We start from the raw sequence: 23,057 nt of genomic DNA, 5'->3' as shown, positions 1-23,057 counted from the left end.
TGGACACATCTCTCAATCAATGTGTACATCCAGGAGTGTACCCTGCCTTAAATAAAATTATTTTACTGGGACAAATGTGTGATAAGCACACTAAAATTAGTTAGAATTAGGACAATTATGGCCTAAATCCAGGCCAAAGGACAACTTTTGTTCAATTTAGTTCCGGTATTTTGAGCCAGGGGGACTTTCCCCCGGTTAAGAGATCTGTGTATAACAACCTGAATAAAAGAGAGAATTTGGATCCCAGCAGGGAGTCTGAACGCAATTAATGAGAATATGATCCATATGACAAAGCAAAACAATATTTTCTGAACCTTAACTTATCAAATGTATAAGTTAGTTGGGTCACCATAAAACAATTTGTGGACAAAATGTAAAACTCAATTGCATCCTTTTAGGACAGTCAGTTTGTGAGCATGATAGTAGTTCTCTCTGCAATCAGATTCATGCATTCCTGGTGCCTGTAGTGTAGGTAGGTACAAATGACAGAATTTATATCAACGACTGTCAACAACTTTTTGGAAATGTGTGGAAAGAAATTTTCAAATTTTTACACCAAAATCGTTCTTCACAAGCAACCTGTGTATTAATCTTGGATCCTCTATCTAGTTTTGGACCTCCTTGGATAAGCTGCTCTGTGGGGAAGGGGAAGAAGATGGTGGATTATAGATTACATTTAGGAAACAATTGAGACAATTTGACTTACTTAGTCCTCCGCTTCCTCCCGTTCTTGCTCCAGGGCCATTCCTCTCACATGTAGCACCACTAAATCCTTTAGGACACCTAATAATAAAAGCAAACATGTAATTATTGAGATTTTTGTCAAGCCAAACCCAGGAATGTAAAAATGAAAGGAAAGGCCCCAAACTATGGGTAGCACATTTGGTTCTTGGTATTCTGTGGCATTTATGGTGTACTACTGCCATTGAATATGAGTGATGAAGCATAATGATTGATCAGTATGAAAGCGACAGCCCCAATAAAATATGAGCCAGTATGACCCCAAATAGAATTTATATAAGCATTGCATTGAGTAGAGTAATTTAGAAATATCACTATTCACTTGTTATATTAATAATCTGGTTTTCAAAATCATATGGCGGTTATCTTTCCAAGTTGGATTTGGTCAGATAGATGAGCCCAACACATATTTTCACTGGATAAGAATACCAAAATGCTAGCTATGAAGAATGATATTTTAGATTTAACATTCAATTAAAATACACATATTCAGACAAACAGAAAGCAAGCAACAAAGAGACAAACAGATCCTGATTAGGTGTGTGTTGTAAGCACCTGCAAATGAGGACACACATATGACAAATGGGTGTAACAGCGGATGTACAGGAACCGTGGACATCCTAGACAGTGTTACTAGATTGGTAACAGGTGTATGTAGGGGTGTGTTTGTAAGCACCTGCAAATGAGGACACACATATGACAAATGGGTGTAACAGCGGATGTACAGGAACTGTGGACATCCTAGACAGTGTTACTAGATCGGTAACAGCAAAAGAACATATCATAAACAATGACTGCAGATGAATGCGTAGGCTTTGTTCCCACTTAAAACATGTATATGTGTCTGCAATTGGATAGTGATAGTGGTGTATTACTGTCTATGTTTGATGGTGTGTATGTTTGTATTCCAATACTTCAGGACTCCAAACAACACAATGAGTACCTCGTGCACAACAAGGACCTAGACATGCATCCTTGAAACATACATCCTTGGTAATTGTAGGAAAACGAGGTCCTATATCATACTACCTCCTTTATAGTGCCAAGTCCTCCGAGTGTTAATGCCGTAAGGACATGTTATTAGTATTACCGATTTATTGAGGACTTTTGGGACTTCCCAATGATTCATCACTTTTTAGGTCCTCTGAAATATGCCTAATGCAAGGTGTGTATGTGTGAGTTAATGCAAGTATAGCACAAATGTGTATCTAAACCAAGCATTATGCTGTTGCATTTCTTTCCACATATGTGGTGTTATCAAGCAAAATTAGTCTGAAGTAGGGAATATTCAATTTTCATTTTTCTACTTGATGAATAAAGTATTTACAAAGCTACATTTTGCAGAAACCCCCATTGAAAATGGATATTTAGTTCCAAAGTTATGAGCACTTGAAGGGTTTCCAAAACAATAGGAAACATGAAAAATTGTTTCATTTGATATCTCAAAATCAGTACTTCTGACTTCAGAATGATTTTGCTTGATCACATCAAATATATTTGAGCTTTAATATTATTGCTGCCATAAATTTCCATCAACTGCCTTGCCATTGAAAACCAGCAAGAGATATTTCAGCTGATCACTATTGTAATATGCTAGCTGTGTTAAATGATTGGTATCCATCAGTTTTCACATCAAAATTCAACATAAGAATCTGCCTAATTTGTAGATTAAAGTTACAAAAAATTTATAAATTGTGGTCATGCCAAGAGGATCCGATATTCCATTTGTGCACTTGATGAGTACCAATCATTTTATTATGATCACTAGTCACAAACAGTGATGCCAACGCCGCGCCTTAGGCGCACAATTGGGCTACTTGGCGATCACTTGCCGCTACTCAAAAAAGCATGCCGCTACTTGTCTAAAATTGGGCTACTTTTGCCAGTCTCAGGCCGCGGCAGTAATTTGAGGTATTTTCCTTTCAATTTAGCTGATTTATAAAGGTTTTGAGTCTTTGAAGTTCCAAATTTAAATTACAATGGGTTTTGTGACCATTTATTGATCGGTCAGTAACTTCCCAGTAAGTACCGGAAGTTTTAAAGTCAAGTGCTTTTCCGCCCAATTGGGTGCTTTTTGGAAGCTTAAAAATTGGGCTACTTGAGAATCCTTTACCGCGGCCTGGCGAGTCAATGCGCCGCGCCTTGATGCTGAAAAGTTTTGGCAACCCTGGTCACAAAGTGCAATAAAATAAGATCAATGCACTTTATATGAAGCTGCTGAAAACTTTGGCCCAAATATCATACAGGGATACAGCCCTATACAGGTGCAGTACCCTAATCAGCCTATATAGAATAACTATCACAACCAGGATCAGCTCCCCATCTTTAGCAGTTAGTTCCTTGCCCAATGGAATTTCAAGCCATTTTTTCTCAAGTACAAAATTTTGACACTGTGGGATTCCATCTTGTACCATCATGCACTAGAGTCCAGCGCTGTACCGATTGAGCTAACTATTGAGTGGTGTCAATTATCAAATCATTCCTTCAAAATAATCTGACACAGGTAATGAAACCAATGTTTTTGAAAAAAATTTACAAGCATAGTTTAAACCGGTCCAAAGCAAGTGCAATGCAAGAACACCCGATTTATCAATTAAGCTGCTTGTCTTGTCTGCTACTCACACACACTCGTCCAGACCATTGCAGAATCCATCATTCTTACACTGACAGGTTTCTGTAGAACTATTAGAATATTGAATAGTTGTATTTGAAGGATGTTTGTGAAATTAATAAATTTTGGATAGACAAATCCAACAATCTAAATTAAAAACTTATGTTTCTTAGCTTTCAATAGCAGTGCATGCCATTGCTATTCATTCACTGATCGACTCACTGATTTTATTACACCAAAGGAACAAGACTACTAGTTCCCACAGGAGATACAGTGAGCCTGGAAAGCACCTGTGATCAAGATGTCATACCCTGCTATCAAAAGCTAAGAAAAATTGGATTATTAGAATGTTAAATAATATTAAATAAGTAGTAAATAAGTGCAAAATCAATTGTAACATTGAAAGGACATAGTTTGTTAAGTTATAAGTATGTTTCAGGCTTAAACCCATACCATGAGTATAAATGGTCAAATTAGATATCAAAAATGTCATTGTTATCCTAAGTAATAATTCTGTATCGGTTACCAAAATAATCACTAAACCGGAACTGATGCAAAAATTGGTGCATGCGTATACTTTGTCGTAGACAATGAGGATGAGTAGTCAAGGATTTTTGCATGTATTGTTATAAAGAGGTTAAGGACTTTTGCCTTATTGTTAATTTAAATTTGTTATTACTCTTACTTTGGTAAAAAGTAATAACAGTCACATACATGGAGTAATTACCTTGACATAGTTCAATCAATACTTTGTGGGCTTATCATGACCTTTCAAACAATTGCTTGGTATTTTGTATATGGTGACATTAGTGGAGAAAAGATTTGGGTCAGGCTTAGAAAATCATTTTGTCTGGGATACTGGGATCCTGCCATCTGATGTAATTGTGTTTGTATCTAAAGGTGAACTGTGCTAAGCCATTCTAGAACAATCAACCAGATAGCTGTCTGAATTACATTGGAGCTCCCCCCGACCCTAACTTATTACCAGTTACACACCACGGGCATACCCAGATTTGTGTGTGGGGTGTGTGCATTTTTCGTCAGGTCATCCTGATCAAGCTTTTGATATAGTTTTTGTAGATCAATATGTTTTATACTGGACACATTTCTAGATGAGACACACATCTATAGCCACATAGTTGTGGCAATTTACAATAAAATGACAGATATGAACAATATGTATAGACAAGACATTAGTAAAACTGATAACATATTGTTTTTCATGAAAATAATAAACATGAACAAGCAAAAGAAATGAAATGAGTATCCTTGCAATGCATAACCAACATTGTAGAGAGTATTTGCCCCCTCCCCCCATTGTTAAAACTTTGACCCTGGAAATCTTGTTGGCAGCAAATAAGATGTTGTAACATGAAATCTTATTTTACACTTACTTGCAGTTTCCATTTTCATCTGGAAGGCCACCATTCTGACAAGCTCCTGTAGAGGGCAAAGGTCGAGCTTCTTCTTTTGCTGTAAACAGGCAATGAGAATAAAGCAATTTGAAAAATGACATATTTTCCACATGTAATAAGACCCTACATACATGGATGCTATGTTTAAATTAATTTTTTAATTTTTTAAGGTAACTGTTAACTCATCCCAGTAATTATGTCTAATTCAGTACCATTTTATTGGGATTAAAAAACACCACATCCTCTTATTGGGTAGGTAAGCTCTGGAAACCTACCAAGCCCACACAAATTTCACTGTCTAAAAATTACATTTCAAAGTATGTGATAACTTTTTGAGTCAATTTCAGACTTCCCGAAATATTACACGCCAAACGCTGGCATTTACCTCCCTAGCAGGTAAATTGCCTTCCACCAATAAGTTAAAGTTAAATCCTTCTCAAGCCTTTCGGCCCATTAGGCGGCGCCTATCTCCGTTTCATAACCAAAGGCCACATGTCTGCAAGCAGAAAAGCTACAGCAGGGGGTTAGTCCACTGGTAGCCATGTGTTTAACTTTCCCTACTCCATTCTTTCAATGCCGAACGCCTGGCAAGAAGGCAGTAGGTACCATTTTAAAGCCTTTGGTATGGCCCGGCCGGGATTCGAACCCGCGACCTCCCGATCGTGAGGCGGACGCTCTAACCACTAGGCCACCACGCTGGTACAATGGCAATGGCAGATGAGAAAATATGAATATTCATGTAATTCTTACCTCCCCTACAATATGTAGAGCTTCCTGATTGAAACTCATCGTTATCTGGACATGCGCATGCAAACCCTTCTGTTACACTGTTTCCTGTCCTGCCTGGTTTCAGTAAGCACAGATGACTACACTTGCTATCCTCACATGGATTACTCACTGTAAACGTGTCAAAATACACATATTCATAATACATTAAGAAATGCTTTGAGAACATACAATAATCGTTTCCCTTCATAATGGACCAATCTACTTTGTTTGGAAGTATATATAGTAATAGTTAAAGGCTCAAAAGTGCTTATGATTGGGAAGACTATTGTACCTTGAGGGCGAGATCGACAATTCTGTTCTGTTATGGGGACATGATACCCTGTGATCTTTTCAAAAAAACTAACAAAGACCCAAACCACAGAGGTGTAAGCCATTGTTCTCTTCCAAAAGCCTTTAAGTACATGAAGAGTACAAAAGCAAAAAGCAATATGTGACACGATCTGGTCCATGGGGGCCAAAGGCAGCAAACTTGAAATTGAGATAAAGGTAAAAATATGGATTAAAAAACAATAAAATACAAAAGAAAAAAGACATCACAAAACTCCAGAACCAAGTATGCTAGACTTTTGGTGTTTTTAGAAAATGAAAGCCTAATATTTATGTAAGGTAATAATCATAGTAACTCAATTTTCAAAAATGCCTCCTTTGGCCCCCATGGACCAGATCATGTCACATATATCCATTTGTCTCGATTTGATATTTTAATATAAAGAACATAACAAAATGAGCTGTTTTAGATCATAGTTTCAAAAATATTAATTGGATTAAAAGTAGGATGCCAATTTCAAGCTAGCCTTACGTGGTAGATGTTGGTGGCCTTAACACAAAAAGTATCACCTTTTGCATATGAGAACTCTTCACAATGTTCAAGCCTGTATGCAAGCTTTTTGCCACCTGTCATTTTGTTATGAATATTTCATGCTAACATGAGGGTTCTTTCCAAAAACAAAATTGTGTTGAATAAATATTGCGCTTTTCAGTATGCAGACAATCCTGAGGCTATAAAACATACCAGTTGAGTCTAGATTGTAACGTTGGTCCTGGAACATGACGATACCCTGAGGGAGATTGATGTTGCGGATCTCAACGGTTGGTATCCCTCTGCCCAGTTTGTCTTGTTTAATGATTTTTCCTGAGTCGTCTGCAGCTCCTGTTGTCCAGTACAGCTGGGTTTCAAACACTTCCACTCTGAATGGATTCTGAAGATCTGTTGAAATAGTTAAATGAACCTGGTTACATGTGACCCACCAAATCCAAACATGGAAGTTGTTGCATGACACCCCACATTTAAAGATGGTGAAGAAAATATATATTACTATATTTGTTACATTAAATATTTCACATTTATTCATCAGGTTCATGCTAGATAGATGAGATCTTTTGGTAAAAGCTATAACAGGGAACCTCTATGCACTGTGGAAGGGGAATGTAGAATTATGGATAATTCAATTGCTGGTATAACATCTCATTTGAAATAGGTTAGTGCATGATTGGATAAAGATGATCTTGAAGAATAGTTAGAAAACTTTTTCACCCATTTTCAATATAAATAAATAAAATAATAAATTTTTGATTTATAAAGCGCCTTTCTCCAGATCTTAGAGGACTCAAAGCGCTGTAATTTCGCTGCAATGGTGAATCATCACAATCAGATCGCATCAACTAGGTTGCTGCCGAGCAGCGCACACCTATCCGCATTTAGATTGTAACATCCACCAATTATCTGTGCAGCTCCCAAATTCCATTGGGTGAAGGAAGTTTTGATAACCAAACAACTAATCACAGATTTTTGTGATACAGGAGGAAACCGGAGATCCCGGAGAAAACCTGCGAGAGCGAGCATGGAATTGGGATAAACCAAGTGCACATGAGTCCTTGGGCGCGCCGGGCTTGAACCCGGGACCTCAGTGGTGCAAAGCGAGGAACTACCGCTGCGCTTAACTCGCGTGTGGTATAACTATCAATCATTAATTCATGTTCACGTACATTAGTGACCCCGTTTTGGACCGGAGACCTTTGTCAGTGGTGTAGCGTCATTGGGGCACATAGCATCATAGGGGCATGGGATGGGTTTGAGGGGGCACAATTTGAAAATGAACAAAGATCCCATAGGAAAATTGCCAAAAAAAAGCTTGTGCCCCCTCAATCAAGCCTGGTGCTCCCCATCATAGTCGGTACCCCACAGGATGATTCACACTACATCACTGACCTTTGCGGATGGAGTTAAATGGGGATTGTGGATGTAGTTCCAAACTGAAACTAGTATACCAGTCTCAGGTTGCAAATTTTTCTAATTAGGACTCTTGCCAATTGATGCAATTGAGAGTGATGTTATTTTGGATTTGTAAATGGTGTACAGTTTTGTTAAGCTGTCTGCAAGTAATTATCTAAGGTTTCTACCTTTCATACTTTTCTCTATATTTAACATCTGATGATGGTCAATACTACTCAATAATACCCATGTAGTGATCTTACCTTTCGAAAGAATTATTTGTCTGCTTGTTCCATCCCAGTTCATAACCCAAATCAAGCTCTCCTTCATATCACAGAAATACACCTTATCATTGCTGGCAAAATCAATGCTTAATCCTGTAGGGGTTGCTAGCCTGTCATCAACAATTACTTTTCTGTGTGAGCCATCCATGTAAGCTTGCTCAATCTTTGGTGTTTCACCATAGTCTGTCCAGTACATCACACTGAAATCAACACAAACATAAAATTATGATAAATTTGACATTTGTTATTAAGAATGTCTTTGTTATCTGAACACAATCAAAATTCATCATTGATGGTATATCCAGGCGCGTAGCCAGCATTGTGAGTCCGAGGGGGCAAACGTCTTTATCGTCCCTAAACGACGTTATCGTCCCTATTCTTTTTTATGCCAATGTCTATTTGTTTTGGTAAATAACGAGCGCGCATAGCGCGCGAACCGAAATTTTTTGGGTTAAATCTCCCTTCTTCCCCTTTTTCTTCTCTCTCCCTCTTTCTTTCTTTCCCTTTCCCTCCTCTTCCTCTCCTTTCCCTTCTCTTTCCCTTTTTTTTTTTTCTTCCCTCTCCTTCTCCATTCCCTTCTCTTTCTCCCTCTCCTTCCCTTCTTTTTCTCTTTTCTCTTCTTTTTTCCGTCCCCATTTTTCCACTTCTCTGTCCCCATTTTAGTCTGCCCCCCTGCCCCCCCCCCACGCCACTGGGTATATCCATGCAGTTCTCTATTGCTGACTACTATATGACTGTATGTGGTTTGAGACATGGCAGAACTGCATGTGTAACTACCATTATATAGCATCCTCAGTCCACCCATTGCGCCCTAATACAAAATCAATTATCATCAGATAATCATGATTTACCTGTTGCAGGTAGCTGCACCATATTGGTGTACATGTACTCTTCCATGTATATAAAACAATAATTATTCTGATATTTCTCCATAATACAATTTTGAAATGCAACACTGTGTTGATATTACCAGATTGACTGGGAACTTTGCAGGGTACTAAAGTAAGATAAGTTATGGTGCTTTATATACAATTAGTCACATCATCGACAGTAATGTTACTTTTAGTTGATATATGACTACAAAGACAGATAAACAATAATATTGAATAATATGCTGATACAGGAATTGAACCTGCAGCCTTTCAAATTGAATACCAGTCATCTTACCCTCTCCTTGGATTGACTGCAATTGCACCTGGTTTATCCAAGTTCTCGGTAACGAGCATGCGTACATAGCGACCATCTGTCTTAGCAACAGAGATGCGAGGTCCTGCATATTCGCTATCACGTCTAACACGCCGATTAAAATCATCGTCACCCTGATCAGTCCAGTAGATGTTCCTATTGAATAAAAAGACAGATGCAATTACTGAAAGCTTGTATTATTTTATTTTCATTGCTAATTAGCTACTAGGTTCATGCTGATAGGGCTTATGGTAAGTTAGAAATAGTTTTGTGTCAAGACAAGTTCATTCCCACGATACATAGCATACAACATACACAACACATCAGGTATACTTGCTTCAGCACACCCCCACACATTTTGTTCACACCTCACCTACACACAAATATTCATGTGAAACATCTGCGGGACATGCTAAACCAATCAAACATGCAATTATGCAAATAACTTACTGAGCAATCCAATCCAATGATATATCTTGTGGTCTGTTGATATCATCAATCCTTAGGTTATCGGATATTGATTGGCCACCGACTGGAGACATAGGAGCTCTCTTTAATGCCCTCAATGCGGCATCTAGCCAATATACTATAAAAAAAATCACACAAATTGGTTTATAAGTTAGCCTTCTTACATCTGATTTTCACCATTTTCCTTTACCAAGTGACCTTTACACTGTGTACCATTTTGAAGTTTTCTCATTTCCTTGTAGGAAAACCAGCTTTACTGGTGTCTTAAAGAAACAAGTAGTAAGTTCTTCTTTTTAAACAATGTCTGCCCCTTCTGATAGACATTACCACTTCTTTAAGTTCCCTTCAGACAAGAGACCATGACCATTTCTATTTTAGAATATCCACCTGTGGGAGGGAGAATCAGTCGCTTGGGCTCAAGTCAAAAATACTTAATTTTTCATTCCACTATCACACTTAGTTGGGATATGATTGCCACACAAAATGGATAACAACATCTCTTCCTGGACTGGCCTTAGACCACCACTGACAGAGCCGCCCAAGATAGACAGCTGTGAAGAGAAACAATTTCATGTGTATCAGAGATGGTGCCCTAATGACCAGCATTGTCAACGGATACATAGATATAGATTTTAAAATGCTCTCAGACCTTGCACTCTTGATGCTAAGTACAACTGATTGCAATTTGAATATAGAATTGTAAATTCTAATTTTTGATATAGCTACAGACACTGGTCTCCTAGAAAGTACTTACATGTGTTATCCGCGTAGTCTAAAGCATCTATCCGCCCCTCATGTTCTATAACATCATTGTAGTCTTTATTCTCATAATTAAAAACTCGGATTTCTGGACCATCAGTGAATAACATCTGCTTAAACTTTCCTGTAATAACATAAATAAATGTTGATTGACTATGATAGAGAGTTACATAGAAACATTGCCTGTGATATTACCATCACTAAGGTGATGAAGACAAAGGGCTTTGTAACCTTTTGAGAGTGATTGTATGAGTAGTATATGTAGTGGTGGCACCGGAGATACATATGGGGAGAGGGTCTGAAAATGTTCCTAAAAATAGTGATATTTTCAATGTTATTTTGTACATTGACTGGATGCTAACTGGTGGGGGGAAGCTGAAGTTTTTTTGGGAAATTCCCCATGACACCACCACTGAGAATCCGTGCTATCCACTTGCAATGTTCATTAATGACTATAATGGTATGTTACAGTAAGCTATGATGGCATATATGTGAGAAACTGCCAGCAAATGAGATTGATGTTTGAAAATAAATTTTGTTGGTATCATAGCAATCATAAGTCAATCATATCTGTAGCATTACAAAACACTTTGGGAGGTCAAAGGGCACTCCTATTCCAGGGGTTTTCAATTATATTTACTCATGGGCTATTATAGAGAGTCAAACCAATTTCAAAGACCTGTGTTTGAGGGTCAAATAATACCTTGTTTTGCTATGTTTACTGTACATTTCAGAGTTGCTTAAGGCCTTCCTGTGGGTAATAACATGCATATTAACTGGAAAGAAAGTTAAATTGTGTGATCCCAAATACATGTTTGGTCTACTCTTACCATTAGCTTTGCAATCTTGTCCATCTGTTCCAGTGTCGGTATAACCTCTGCTACATTCACAGGAGAAGGAGCCTTTGAGATTTCTACACATTTGTACACACTTATTCTGTTCACATTCATCAATATCTGGAAACAACACAATCACAAAGTAGGTTCATACATGATCTTCAATTATGACTCCCGATTCCACATTAATACAGCACTTATTTGGGGGATTAAAAAACACATTATCCTGTATTACCAATTAAAACATAGCTCAATCCTTTAGTTGGATCTACCTGGCAAATGACAGTACTGATATTTGGTCCAATTTTTGGAATAAATTGATTGAATATGTAAAAGTTTCATTCTCAGTTAAGTCAAACTAAAGAATTAGGATTGGGCTATAATTCCACCTGTGATGATCCACAGCCAGTGCGGTCATCAGTGATATTCAGACCAGCGTTGCAGGATCAATAGAAGCCACCTTCTATATCAGTATACTGTTGTTCCCTTACCTTCACAGCCAGTGCGGTCATCAGTGATATTCAGACCAACATCACAGGAGCAATAGAAGCCACCATCTATATCAGTACACCTTTGTTCACAGCCTGCAGTTGTACAATCTCCACGGTCTTTGTCTGAAAAAGTTCATGCAGTATGAGGCTTTTATTAAGCATGCTTTGGGAATTTGTCTTATGGTGATTGTATTTGAGATACTTCAAAGACACATGTGAGTTTGTATAGGGGGCATATTACCCTGAAAACTTGATATTTGAGGCCCATTTGCACTTGATAATAATGTATAAAACAGCCAATAAAAAACATGAAAAGTGTAAAAAGACACACTGAAATCTGACAGAAGTATTTCCTAACATCTTATGAGCTGAGATGCGACACTCATTGCATCAAGTTATGATATAAATGCAATAAGAGTTGCTTTTGTTATAGGGTTATACATCACACGTTCCCACAGAGGAAGCAGATTTTGAAAGAAATTTGAAAGCTACATTTGTGATCAATATTAGGACAGAAACAAAATATGATGTTGCCCTCAAGTAAAATATCAAAGTAGTTTGACACTTTCTTCATTTATACAAATACAAAATAAATTGTAAATAATTTTGATTGCATTTGTAGGGCACAATTCCTACCCCTCCCCCATTTGAAACAAATATTTCAATACTTACGACATCCTCTTTCATCTGTCTGATCTCCACAGTCATCTAAATCATTGCATACCAAGTCGTCCGACACACACCGACCATTTGCACATTTGAATTCATACTCAGTGCATTCGGCAGGAGATGAACCTGTAAACGGATACATAGATATTTTGTCATTTAAGCCCAGTCATCTATAACATTGAGTGAAGCCAATAAACACACATTGCCCATTTGCACTTAAATTGATCATTATCAGTGCAGGTGTGACTATATAGCACCATAACTCATCTTAACTTAGTACCATGCCAAGTTCCAAGTTAATCTGTCATTTCAGTTGGGTGATTTTGTGGATTAACAGTTTGCACCTGCTTGGCTATCCATACAGACAGATTAATTGTTCCAATACAAAATTGGCTCATCTGAAATATTGATCCATAGCCTTATCCTTATCCCCCAATTTTCTCAAAAAAAGTTCTTTAATAACGATTCCATATTCTGTAGGAACCCTGCTCACTGGTTTGCATCATGTGCTTCAAGTTACACGCACATGCCAAACAATCCCAGTCAATGTGACCTTGACACATAGCACCTATTAGTTTGTAATCTAGGAGTATAACAAAGAAACTTACAAATATCATGGGCGTTTTCATCACTTCCATCACCGCAGTTGTCAATACCATCACACAGACGCCACCTATCAATACATTTGCCGTTGTCACAATGGTAGCTCACATCCAAATCACAATCTCGTGTTGCTGCAATATACAAAAACATATTTCAATCCCATTGTGAGTAATGAGAACTATGATTTTCCTTAACCCTAACCAAACCAAACATCAAAAAACCTCAATTCACAAAACATATACACTTTCTTTCTTTCCCTCGCCATAAAGCAACTGGGGTGTTAGGGCTAATAACCAAATATCAAAAAACCCAAATTCACAAAGCATATGCACGTGTGGGTATCTCACGTGATGCGATTGTGTCATCATGCGAACAGTCATATAGCCATGGAAAACTTGGCTGGACAAGCTACACCCCTGTGGCAAGGTAGGCCCATGCACAAGTGTGGCATCCGAGGGGTCAGGGTTCAAAACCGCAGCCGAGAAAAAAGTTTCTCTACTCTCACATTTGCAGGACAAATTTGTTTATAAGGCCAAAAAAATGAAAGGTTTGTCTCAAATCTCACGGGTGGTTTGAAAACAAAAGCAAAATGCTATTTTTTTTTTAAATAAAAAAATTTCTGCATTTCATTTTTTTTTTTCAAACCATGTGATTTAACAAATGCGCGCACAAGCTTTGAGACAAACCTTTTATTTTTTTGGGCCTAATATGATTATATAATGTACAGAAACTCTTCACCGTTATTATTATTATTATTAAACTTACCACATATTGATAGGGTTTCATCACTGCTAACACCATCTCCAGTGTCATCTCCACAGTCACCATCACCATCACATACCCATCCCATTGGTATACATAGATGGTTGTTACAAGTGAATTCATGGTTTGGACAGTACAGACCTCCTGGTAGGCGAGTACCTATATGTACAAAGAAACAACAGGTTACACTCTGAAATATAAAAAAAAACCTTGCTTTTCTTTGATTCTAATTTGAACTTGTTGTAAGCAAAGCAAGTAAAAGTTGCAACTATCATTACCAAAATATATGAAATCAACCTTTTCTTCTCAGAGAATGCTTCATAGAAGGGCGAGTACATTCAATGATAGGTATGATCAAATTTTCAAGTAAGGATATTTCACATGGAAATTTTATTTGGAAAGGTGATTATTTACACAGTTAAGCCATTTCTGTGGTCACAAGTTGGGTGTTGAAGGAGCCCTCTATATGATAGGCTATGTTCTGTAGACTTTATTATTTTTATTCAAACATTTTCAGTTTGACACAACTTCTTCTCAAATAACATCAACACAGGGAACTCAAGATTACCAAGTTTGAAAAAGTCTTAGTGTTAGCAAGATGAAAGTTTACACAAATCAACTGTTTTTGTTGCAACTGCCATAACCAGTTCCGACAGGTCATGTGTCCTGTGTGTGACATACATGACATGTGACATGCATGAAATTTGACATGCATGACATGGAATATGCATGAAAAGCCAGTATCATATGTTTTTATAATACATGCAGATTCCAATACCTACCACAGTTGAGTTCATCTGACGTATCTTGACAGTCCCTGTCTCCGTCGCACACATAGTCATTATTAATACAATGTCCACTAGCACATTGGAATCGGTTCTCTCCCTGGCACACATGACTAACTGTAAATACACCAAAGCTAACTGTTAAAATGTAGGTAACATCATAGTTGCTGGTAGAAGTGAAAGAAAAATCAGTCAACAGGAGAGGAATATAATACGGGGAGTGGGTACTTGGATTCTGGCTGGGTACCCATGCTCGATTCGAAAAAAAAAGTAAGTCTCGAGACACCCGCTACGGGTATCAAATCCAAAAAAAAATACTCTAGGGATATCACATTCCAAAAGTCTCTTCTAGTCCAGGAACCTCGGATATAGCATGGAGTACGCAGAAAATCCTTTAACTCTGGAATATTATATGGTCAAAATTTCAAAATAGCATTTGTTCCTCCCAAATCATCCTTGCTTTGAAATAATCACTTATTCATTGTGATACAACAGACCTTGTCATTGTTTACTTCTAGAGTGCAACATGTATGGGCAAGGATATTGAGAACACTTAAAAGCAACATTGTAAGATTTGTTAAAAAGATGCCCTCAATGGACTAAAATAACAAAGAAATACTTGCGCAAACAACAGTTTAATTACGAGGTTATAATTTCACACACGCAACACAATGAATGTTAACCCAAAGTTTTGGTAAACTTACGACAAGCTATTTCATCTGATCCATCTCCACAGTCATCATCATGATCACAAACCCATGTGTTCCGGATACATTTGCCAGTCAGAGGACAACGCCATTCACTCTCACTGCAGGCTCTGAAAGCTGTGATGAAAAATAATGAAAAGGTTGTTTAGAAGGATTTTTTAAGGTTTTTCTGTTCTTTAAATAAGTCTCATTTTGATATATTTGTGGTTGTTTTGCCCTAAGTAAAACTGGTCATATAAATACATTTTCAAAAACTATTGATAAAAAATTAATAACAAATTCCACCATATTTACTTTACATTTTCATACTACAAGGAGGTAAACTATTGATAGGTGCTGTTATGACCATAATGCCTATAAAATATAGGCCCAAACGCTGTGTCAAACAAAAGTCCTCAGGGCCGGATTTACCTTTTTGGAGGCCCTGGGCCAGACCAAAATTTGGAGGCCCCCAAACTCACCGCGAGGAAGGCATGTGCACTCAAGCGGCCAAGTTTTGGTTTACAAATAGGGGGCCTAAATAAGATCAGTTTTACTGAGACATTTGCGCGCAAAAAATTCTATTTCAGGTAATTTTAACCCCAAATGAAGGTTAATTTTGCTACGTAAATGGCCAGTGAAGGTGAATTTTGCTATGTAAATGGCCAGTGCGCAAAATTTTGCAATGTTAGCATATTGTGGTCCAAAATACGGTGTTTGGGGGCTAAAAAGAAACATGGCAAAATTGGGGGCCCTGAGCCTGGGCCCATCTGGCCCAATGGTAAATCCGGCCCTGAAAGTCCTTAAACATAGCTAAAGGATCCAAGTCAGCAAAAACATCTAAATGCGGAGGTCTTCATCAGTGCTTGAGCCCCAGAGCCATAAAGTAGAAAAGAGATGACAATCGTTTGTAAAAAGCGATGCATCCCTCATCACATTTGCATTTGTTGGTCACGGTTGCTTTACTGGCAGACAACAGAATACCACTTATATATTCAAAAATTCATTAATTAACTTGTGCAAGTTGATGATCTAGAATGTCAATCAGCAGTTGGAACATTTTCAACATGCAAAAGCGACGTCACTAAATACTTACTACAATCCTGTTCATCGGAGCCATCTCCACAGTCGTTGTCATGGTCACAAACCCAACGTCCTGGAATACACCTATTATTATCACACTGGAATTCCCCTGTGCTACAGGTGCGTTGATCTGCAAGGGAAAAAGAAAAAGCATAACATTAATCTTCTTGCAAAACTATCACAATGCAAACTGTTTGGATTTGGTCGAGCTATGAGTTTTAAAATATTGGACAAGACGTAGTCAAGTCCAATATTTTAAATTTAAAACTCATAGCGAAACCAATAAATATTGGGCCTAAAGCATCCAAGTTTATCATTATTAAGTGTCAAATCCAATATTTTCACACACTTGGATCCATAAAAACATAATAATGGGTAAAGTTGGTCCATTCATCACAAAGTTGTTCCATTGTAGTATGTTATAAAAAAAACCCCACATTTTATAGTGTTGGTTTTCTCAGTACTTGGGCATGTTTGTCAAGAACTTTGGATATAGGGAGGTTTCAAGGTTCTTTGTACATGACACTGACATTTTCATTATCAAATTTTCATTCTCAGTGTTAATATGTAGCTTTGTAATTTCAAACACAATGGGTGAATTTCTGGTCTTTCTTTTATGGTTGAGATCACAATGAACAACAAAGTGGTCTGATTCATGATTCAAGGCATCTGTTAAGTTTCTCAATGAAAGTATTCTCATCATTTCTAACAAGGTCTAATGCATGGCCTTACTTGCAGATTGGATCGTGCACAAGCTACTGCAAATTGGCAGCAGAGAGAATGATTTCATATCAACGAAACAGAATATGAGAAAAGAATTTCATTTAAAGTTAGTTAAGAGACGCAAGGGACATATAGTGAGAGAAAAATGTAAATTCAGACTAAATTGATTTTAATAATGAAAGATGCATAAACAGACAACATCTTGACAGAGTACTGAAGATTTGATATACATACGGCAATTTGACTCATCGCTGTTATCTCTGCAGTTATCATTGCCATCACAAAACGCCCATGATGGAATACATCTGTAATTGGTAGCACATCTCTCCCAGCCGGGTTGGCAGGTGGCTGATTGAGATTCTAGTTGTAGAGAAGAAAAATAAAATAGTTTAAAAAGCTGTTCAAAAAGTGCTCTTTGTACACAGATTAAATCATGGCCAAAAGCATTATTAATAAAATGATGTAATACTGGGTCAATGATGATGTTACAATCTTTAAATTTTATTTCAAAGCTGCTTGAATCTGCAGCCTTTGGTTTGATATCCTCGTCTTGCTAACTACATTGTGTTAATTGAGCTTTCTTATGCATTTGTGCTTATTAACTAATAATAAACACTCTCTCTCCTGTGGCATGATTTTAAGTAGTTATATGGGAGTCAAGCATCAAGGTGTAAGAAATGACAACCTCAATGGTTGCTGTAAGCTTATTCACACTTTTTTATGTATTAATTTTATTTGACCTGAGTGATCCGTGTCCAGACAAACCCTGGTTTGTATGGACACTATGTTTGAACAATGGGACTGCAAGGTATTTGTCATACACTGCATCTGCCTAGCGATTCAATGCTGTATTGTAGTGAGTGGACATCAACTGTTGATTTTTGTCTCCATTGGGAATCAATGACTTAAAACCATGCTAGCAGGTTTCGATGCAAAGCTACTAGCAGAACTTCAATATATCACCCCTACTTTGAACCAACTAGCTATAATTTGGTTCACCTCAAGTTTGGTAGTGACGTCAATGCTCTTTCACGGTTGCGCCGCAAGCGTGCTGACAAATCGCCCTGTGTGCGTGCGTGTAAACTCAGGGCGTTTAACTTTACGCGCACGATTTGATACTGCAGCAAGAAAAATAAGCACCTACGTCAATACCGAACTTGAGATGAACCAAATTATAACAGGAATTTATGCATATAATGAGGAACAAATTGATATATAGTATCAGGTAGATCGACACTTACGGCAAGTACGATGTGGTTCATCACTATTATCTCCACAGTCATCGTCTAAATCACAGAACCACAACTCAGGAATGCAGAAACCATTATCACATTGAAAGAACCCAGGAGAACATGTTCGGGATGCTGACAAATACAAAATATTAAATTATGAGAGAAATTAGTAATACTTGCAAAATAGCATAAACTTGTGCTTTTGCATTGCTCCATTTCATCTAAACAACAAGGCTGCAGTTTAAAAGGATATCATTTCCTTTAAGATAGCATATCATATCAGTACTTGAATTGCGAATACAGCCCAGCAGCACCCACACCCATCTCTTTTTTATCTGACACTAACTGTATGGCTCTCTGACACTATATGTATGGCTCTCTGTACATGGAACCGGTGGTTTTAACATCCCCTCTGAAGAACCAAGTACTTTCATGGTTCATTTACACAATCCTTTATGCACCATAAGGAGAACATAAGTCTGACTATAGATGCTTCTTTTGCTAGATCATTTTCAAAAAACACTTGAAGCACTAGCACTGATTTGTCCAAGTGCTCACTTTCAACCTATAACTGGAACTCGCTCATTGCCCAAAATATGGGGACATCATTATTGTGATAATTATTGAACTGTCTTGAATTACAATAGAGCAATAAAGAGTGCGTCTGTGTTTTAAAATAGCAAATATCTTGGAAGGAAGACTAAACTCTGATGCAGAAAGCACACACACACACACACACATCTGTATTTATTCATATTTCACAGTTTATAACACTAATTCAAGTTCATGTGTGATTTATGCAGATTTACGGATCGAGTCCTTCAATGACAGTTCCAGGAATATTCCACCCCTAAGTAAAATCTACCATAACATCATTATAATTCATAGTTCCCATCCCATGATGTAAAAATATGACTATTCATGGTAACAAATATTCTTCATTGAAGGTAACTTACAACAAGTTTGTGAGTCTTCATCAGAACCATCTGCACAGTCATTCTGTTGATTGCATACTCTGAAGTGTGGAATGCACTGGCCGTTACTGCACAGAAACTCCCAATCCTGACAGTGCTTATTTTCTGTAGGTAAAAATCATTGAAGGGGAAAATCTTGGATCAACTTATCTAGTCTCACAAAAACAAAAAACAACCACACTGCACAGTGATATATAGTGTGCTATGCACAATACAGGAATTTGTTGACCACTGTGGCCAAAGACAGAGGATATAAACCATTTAGCAACAATCAGGGCCACACTCTATTCATACCACAATAAACCATCACAGCCACCATCATCTCCTTGGGATGAGTCCTAGTATGGGTAACTGAGACAATAATGCCGTTAGTTTCTTGCTTAGGGGCCACTTTAATTAGCTCAATTATTCCACAAGTACAAACAGAGACTGCACCAGGGCTTGAACTTGCATTGCCGCACACCAATGCACCAGAGTCTAAACTGCCTAACCGATTGAGCTAACTTGACAAAGGCACAAAGATCAAGAAGACAAAGCTGAAAATATGTATAACATTTATTCTCAATTGTGCTCCTTTAGGCTGCACAATCATATCTTGGGACATGACTGGGTTTCAGCTTGTAAAATAAATATGTACAAAAGTTAAAAATTGCATGAAATGAATTGAGTGTAAGGAAGAGAGAAATGGAAGCAAGATGAACACAACTATTCCTTTGTTCATACTATATCTAATTCTTTCACTTGTACAATTACATACGCATAGAACCCAATCATGACTGATAACCACAGAATTAGAAAAGGAGAACCGGGACTCCCTTTACTGCCACATACAATCGCGCCGTCAGCTATGGGGAGAAAATTGGGGGTATTCGGGTCCTTGTCGATGGTGCGCGGAGACACAATTCTGCGTCTCATCTTTAGTGTCTTGGTATCGTGCAGGTTGCATCAAGTGCGTCTCTCAAATGCGCCCATCATGCGATGTTGTGCTAGCATGACAACGAATGCCTCATTCGCATTCTGAGGGAAAACGAATACCCCTGATTTTTGCTCCATGCCTGTATCAAGATGGCGGTAGTCCCGGTTCTCCTTTACTAATTCTGTGCTGATAACACACTTCCATGATGGTGAAAGAAGGAAGTCAGGAGAGCTAAGAAAGGAATATGCATTCAAGATTATCAGAATCTGGCACACCTAAGAGAGGTAAAGGGTAAACTATGGGTGACCATTTCTTCCATATTCTGCAAGCATGTGGAATGCCCTACCAGCAGTTTTATACAAAGATTTGAAGAGCTTTAAGTGGGAGATTCATTTGCTATCTTCCAGCTGTTAGTGTCACAATTAGTTTTCACATAAAAAAGACATAACTTACCACAATCCCTTTCATCAGTTCCATCAACACAGTCCATGTCTCCATCACACATATATTGAGGGTATGTACAGTCCAGATTGTCACATTGTAGCAGACCTCGATCACAATGACGTACAGCTGTAGAATTCAACAGGTATGACAAAAAGTTAGTGTTTTACCTTTCAGTTAAATTGTACTAATTTCATCAGATTTGGAATTTATTTCCAATAAATCTTTCAGATCCCCGATCCAGAGTCTCAGACTCGGTCATTTAATTAAGCTTAGAATTTTATCTTGTTACAGAAATGTCAAATCAGTTTCAATGGAGCTTTTAAATATCCACACATTTTCCAGTCTCTATTATACTGTATTTGCACAAGACTGAAACTTCCAATGACGTCCTATTTTTTGTCTCATTTCAGTGGTTGTTCCCACAAAATTTCATGAACCTGCGACAATCTATGGTGATTTGAGCCAGAATTACCCCAAATGACCTTGACATTTTTTTGTCTCGCTACGGTGGTCGTTCCCACCAAATATCATGAACCTGAAACCATTTATGATGATTTGACCCCAGATGATCCCAAATGACCCCACAATGACATTGCGATTTAGCATATTTTGCGCTGAAAATTTAATTGGGTCAAGAACATCTGGCTGTGCTACTCCCCACCAAGTCACATCACTGTAACCCATACGGATCTCCAGATAATCTGTTCACAAGGTTATTTTGCTTGATGCATAAATTATGCAAATTAGGTACTTCATTAAATACTTTATTTTGCGACGAAAACCTACTGAAATTTGAAGACCACCAATTGTCACCCCTCCACCAAATCACAACACTATACACCTTACCGATGGACGGACAACCAGGAAACATAATACCTCCGGTGGAGGCATAAAATATGTGGATGAAGCTATCATTTGGACAAAGTCTCTTTATATTTCTAACTAAACTGCATTTAACTAAAATGTACAACAAATTGATAGTGCTATAATATTAACACAAATAGTTCACCAAAACCACCTTAAATTTGTTTACTATCTTCTGGTGAATTTTAGTAAACTCTATTTAAAATGACATAATTTATTTTTCTTTCATATAACCATGTTTGTAAATTAAATAGGCCTAAAAGGCATCAATGAAAAGCACTGTTAATACAACAACATTCAAACAATATGAATCAAGTTCTGATCCACAATTTCCATTAAAATGTGGCCAATATTTCCTTAGAACTACTAGGTTTGCACTTCAGAACTTATTCCACCGCAGTAGCCATTATTGCATAATAATGAAATAAACTCACGGCAGCCTGAAGGTTCATCAGAGCCATCAGCACAATCAGATTCACCATCACATTTGTATTGTATAGGGATACATTGCTTCATGTCTGCACATAGGAACTCATGGACATTGCAGTTAGCAGTGCAGGTCTTGCCATCTCTATTCATCATAAAGTTGTTGGGACATTTACAGGTGTATCCATTGTTGTTAGTTGACAGCAGGCAAAGATGAGAGCAGCCACCGTTGTTTGTGCCACATGGGTTGGCAATTGCTACAGATAGGAGGGTAGAAAACAACAATTAGTATATAATCACTAACAATCTAGAAATCAAGAAAGATTACTCAAATTTTTTCACATCATTTAAATTTGTCATATAAATTCTGCAGTTTACTATTCAAACACAGGCAAATTGGATCTGCATAGTTACCAAGTTATATTAATTACTTTTATCAAATAGGCCTACACAATAAGGATGAAAGAATTTTGCAAATATCTCAATATTTTTGACATCTCACACACAACCCAAGATGTCACATATATGCAATACATACATAAGGCAAACCCTCAAGCACAAATACACAAAAGAAAACCCTACTTGCAAATGTGGACATAAATACAAGGCAAGTTTTGATTGCTGTATTGTGGATATACACATGTAGAGTTTTATACACCATACCACAGACTGATTATGCTTTTACCAATGAGTGCTGACTGATGGTGTTTCTAATTTGGTTTTGTTTGTTTGTTATTTTTGATCTAGTAACACCATCCAGGAAGCGTGGCCCCAGGAGGTAGGCCTACTCAGTACAAAATGATACGGAACATGCTGCAAACATGGCCATAATTTTTGGCCTTTCGGTATATCAATTTTGGTATGTGGATGGGTCCTTTTTTCGAAATGTTCTGAATTGTTTCGTAAAATAGTCCAATTTCACATCATTTTAGCCTAAATTTTTGAAATTACCCCGAAATATGGGGACAAAAAAACTACAACTATTTGTGTTAAATTTGGCCCACAATTTTAACATTTTGCAAAATGATGGGTCCAAAATTGGTATATTGATAGGTCCACTTTCAAATTCTCAGTGGCACACCCCTACTCAAACCACACT

The 23,057-nt window shown here is 37.6% G+C and overlaps 1 protein-coding gene across 3 annotated transcripts in view; it reads right to left on the bottom strand.

Annotated features, from left to right (window-relative positions):
• LOC140155805 (low-density lipoprotein receptor-related protein 2-like) overlaps positions 1 to 23,057 on the bottom strand; it is a 98,932-nt gene that overhangs the window by 6,517 nt on the left and 69,358 nt on the right. For 2 of the 3 annotated variants that reach the window (XM_072178778.1, XM_072178780.1), the window contains 22 exons: positions 21,967 to 22,215; positions 20,678 to 20,794; positions 19,291 to 19,413; positions 18,344 to 18,466; positions 17,337 to 17,462; positions 16,393 to 16,509; positions 15,315 to 15,434; positions 14,608 to 14,727; positions 13,829 to 13,984; positions 13,069 to 13,194; positions 12,464 to 12,586; positions 11,792 to 11,914; positions 11,295 to 11,420; positions 10,460 to 10,588; positions 9,688 to 9,823; positions 9,220 to 9,393; positions 8,032 to 8,252; positions 6,569 to 6,763; positions 5,518 to 5,664; positions 4,747 to 4,825; positions 3,364 to 3,423; positions 707 to 783 (listed from right to left, as the gene is read on the bottom strand). In XM_072178778.1, coding sequence (XP_072034879.1) covers positions 707 to 783; positions 3,364 to 3,423; positions 4,747 to 4,825; positions 5,518 to 5,664; positions 6,569 to 6,763; positions 8,032 to 8,252; positions 9,220 to 9,393; positions 9,688 to 9,823; positions 10,460 to 10,588; positions 11,295 to 11,420; positions 11,792 to 11,914; positions 12,464 to 12,586; positions 13,069 to 13,194; positions 13,829 to 13,984; positions 14,608 to 14,727; positions 15,315 to 15,434; positions 16,393 to 16,509; positions 17,337 to 17,462; positions 18,344 to 18,466; positions 19,291 to 19,413; positions 20,678 to 20,794; positions 21,967 to 22,215 — 2,967 coding nt within the window. The remainder of the gene's footprint in view (positions 1 to 706; positions 784 to 3,363; positions 3,424 to 4,746; positions 4,826 to 5,517; positions 5,665 to 6,568; positions 6,764 to 8,031; positions 8,253 to 9,219; positions 9,394 to 9,687; positions 9,824 to 10,459; positions 10,589 to 11,294; positions 11,421 to 11,791; positions 11,915 to 12,463; positions 12,587 to 13,068; positions 13,195 to 13,828; positions 13,985 to 14,607; positions 14,728 to 15,314; positions 15,435 to 16,392; positions 16,510 to 17,336; positions 17,463 to 18,343; positions 18,467 to 19,290; positions 19,414 to 20,677; positions 20,795 to 21,966; positions 22,216 to 23,057) is intronic. The other variant, XM_072178779.1, reaches the window with a different exon arrangement.

This window comes from Amphiura filiformis, chromosome 6, assembly GCF_039555335.1.
Source record: "Amphiura filiformis chromosome 6, Afil_fr2py, whole genome shotgun sequence".
Classification (NCBI taxonomy): domain Eukaryota; kingdom Metazoa; phylum Echinodermata; class Ophiuroidea; order Amphilepidida; family Amphiuridae; genus Amphiura; species Amphiura filiformis.
This window is presented reverse-complemented; position numbering and strand designations above follow the sequence as displayed.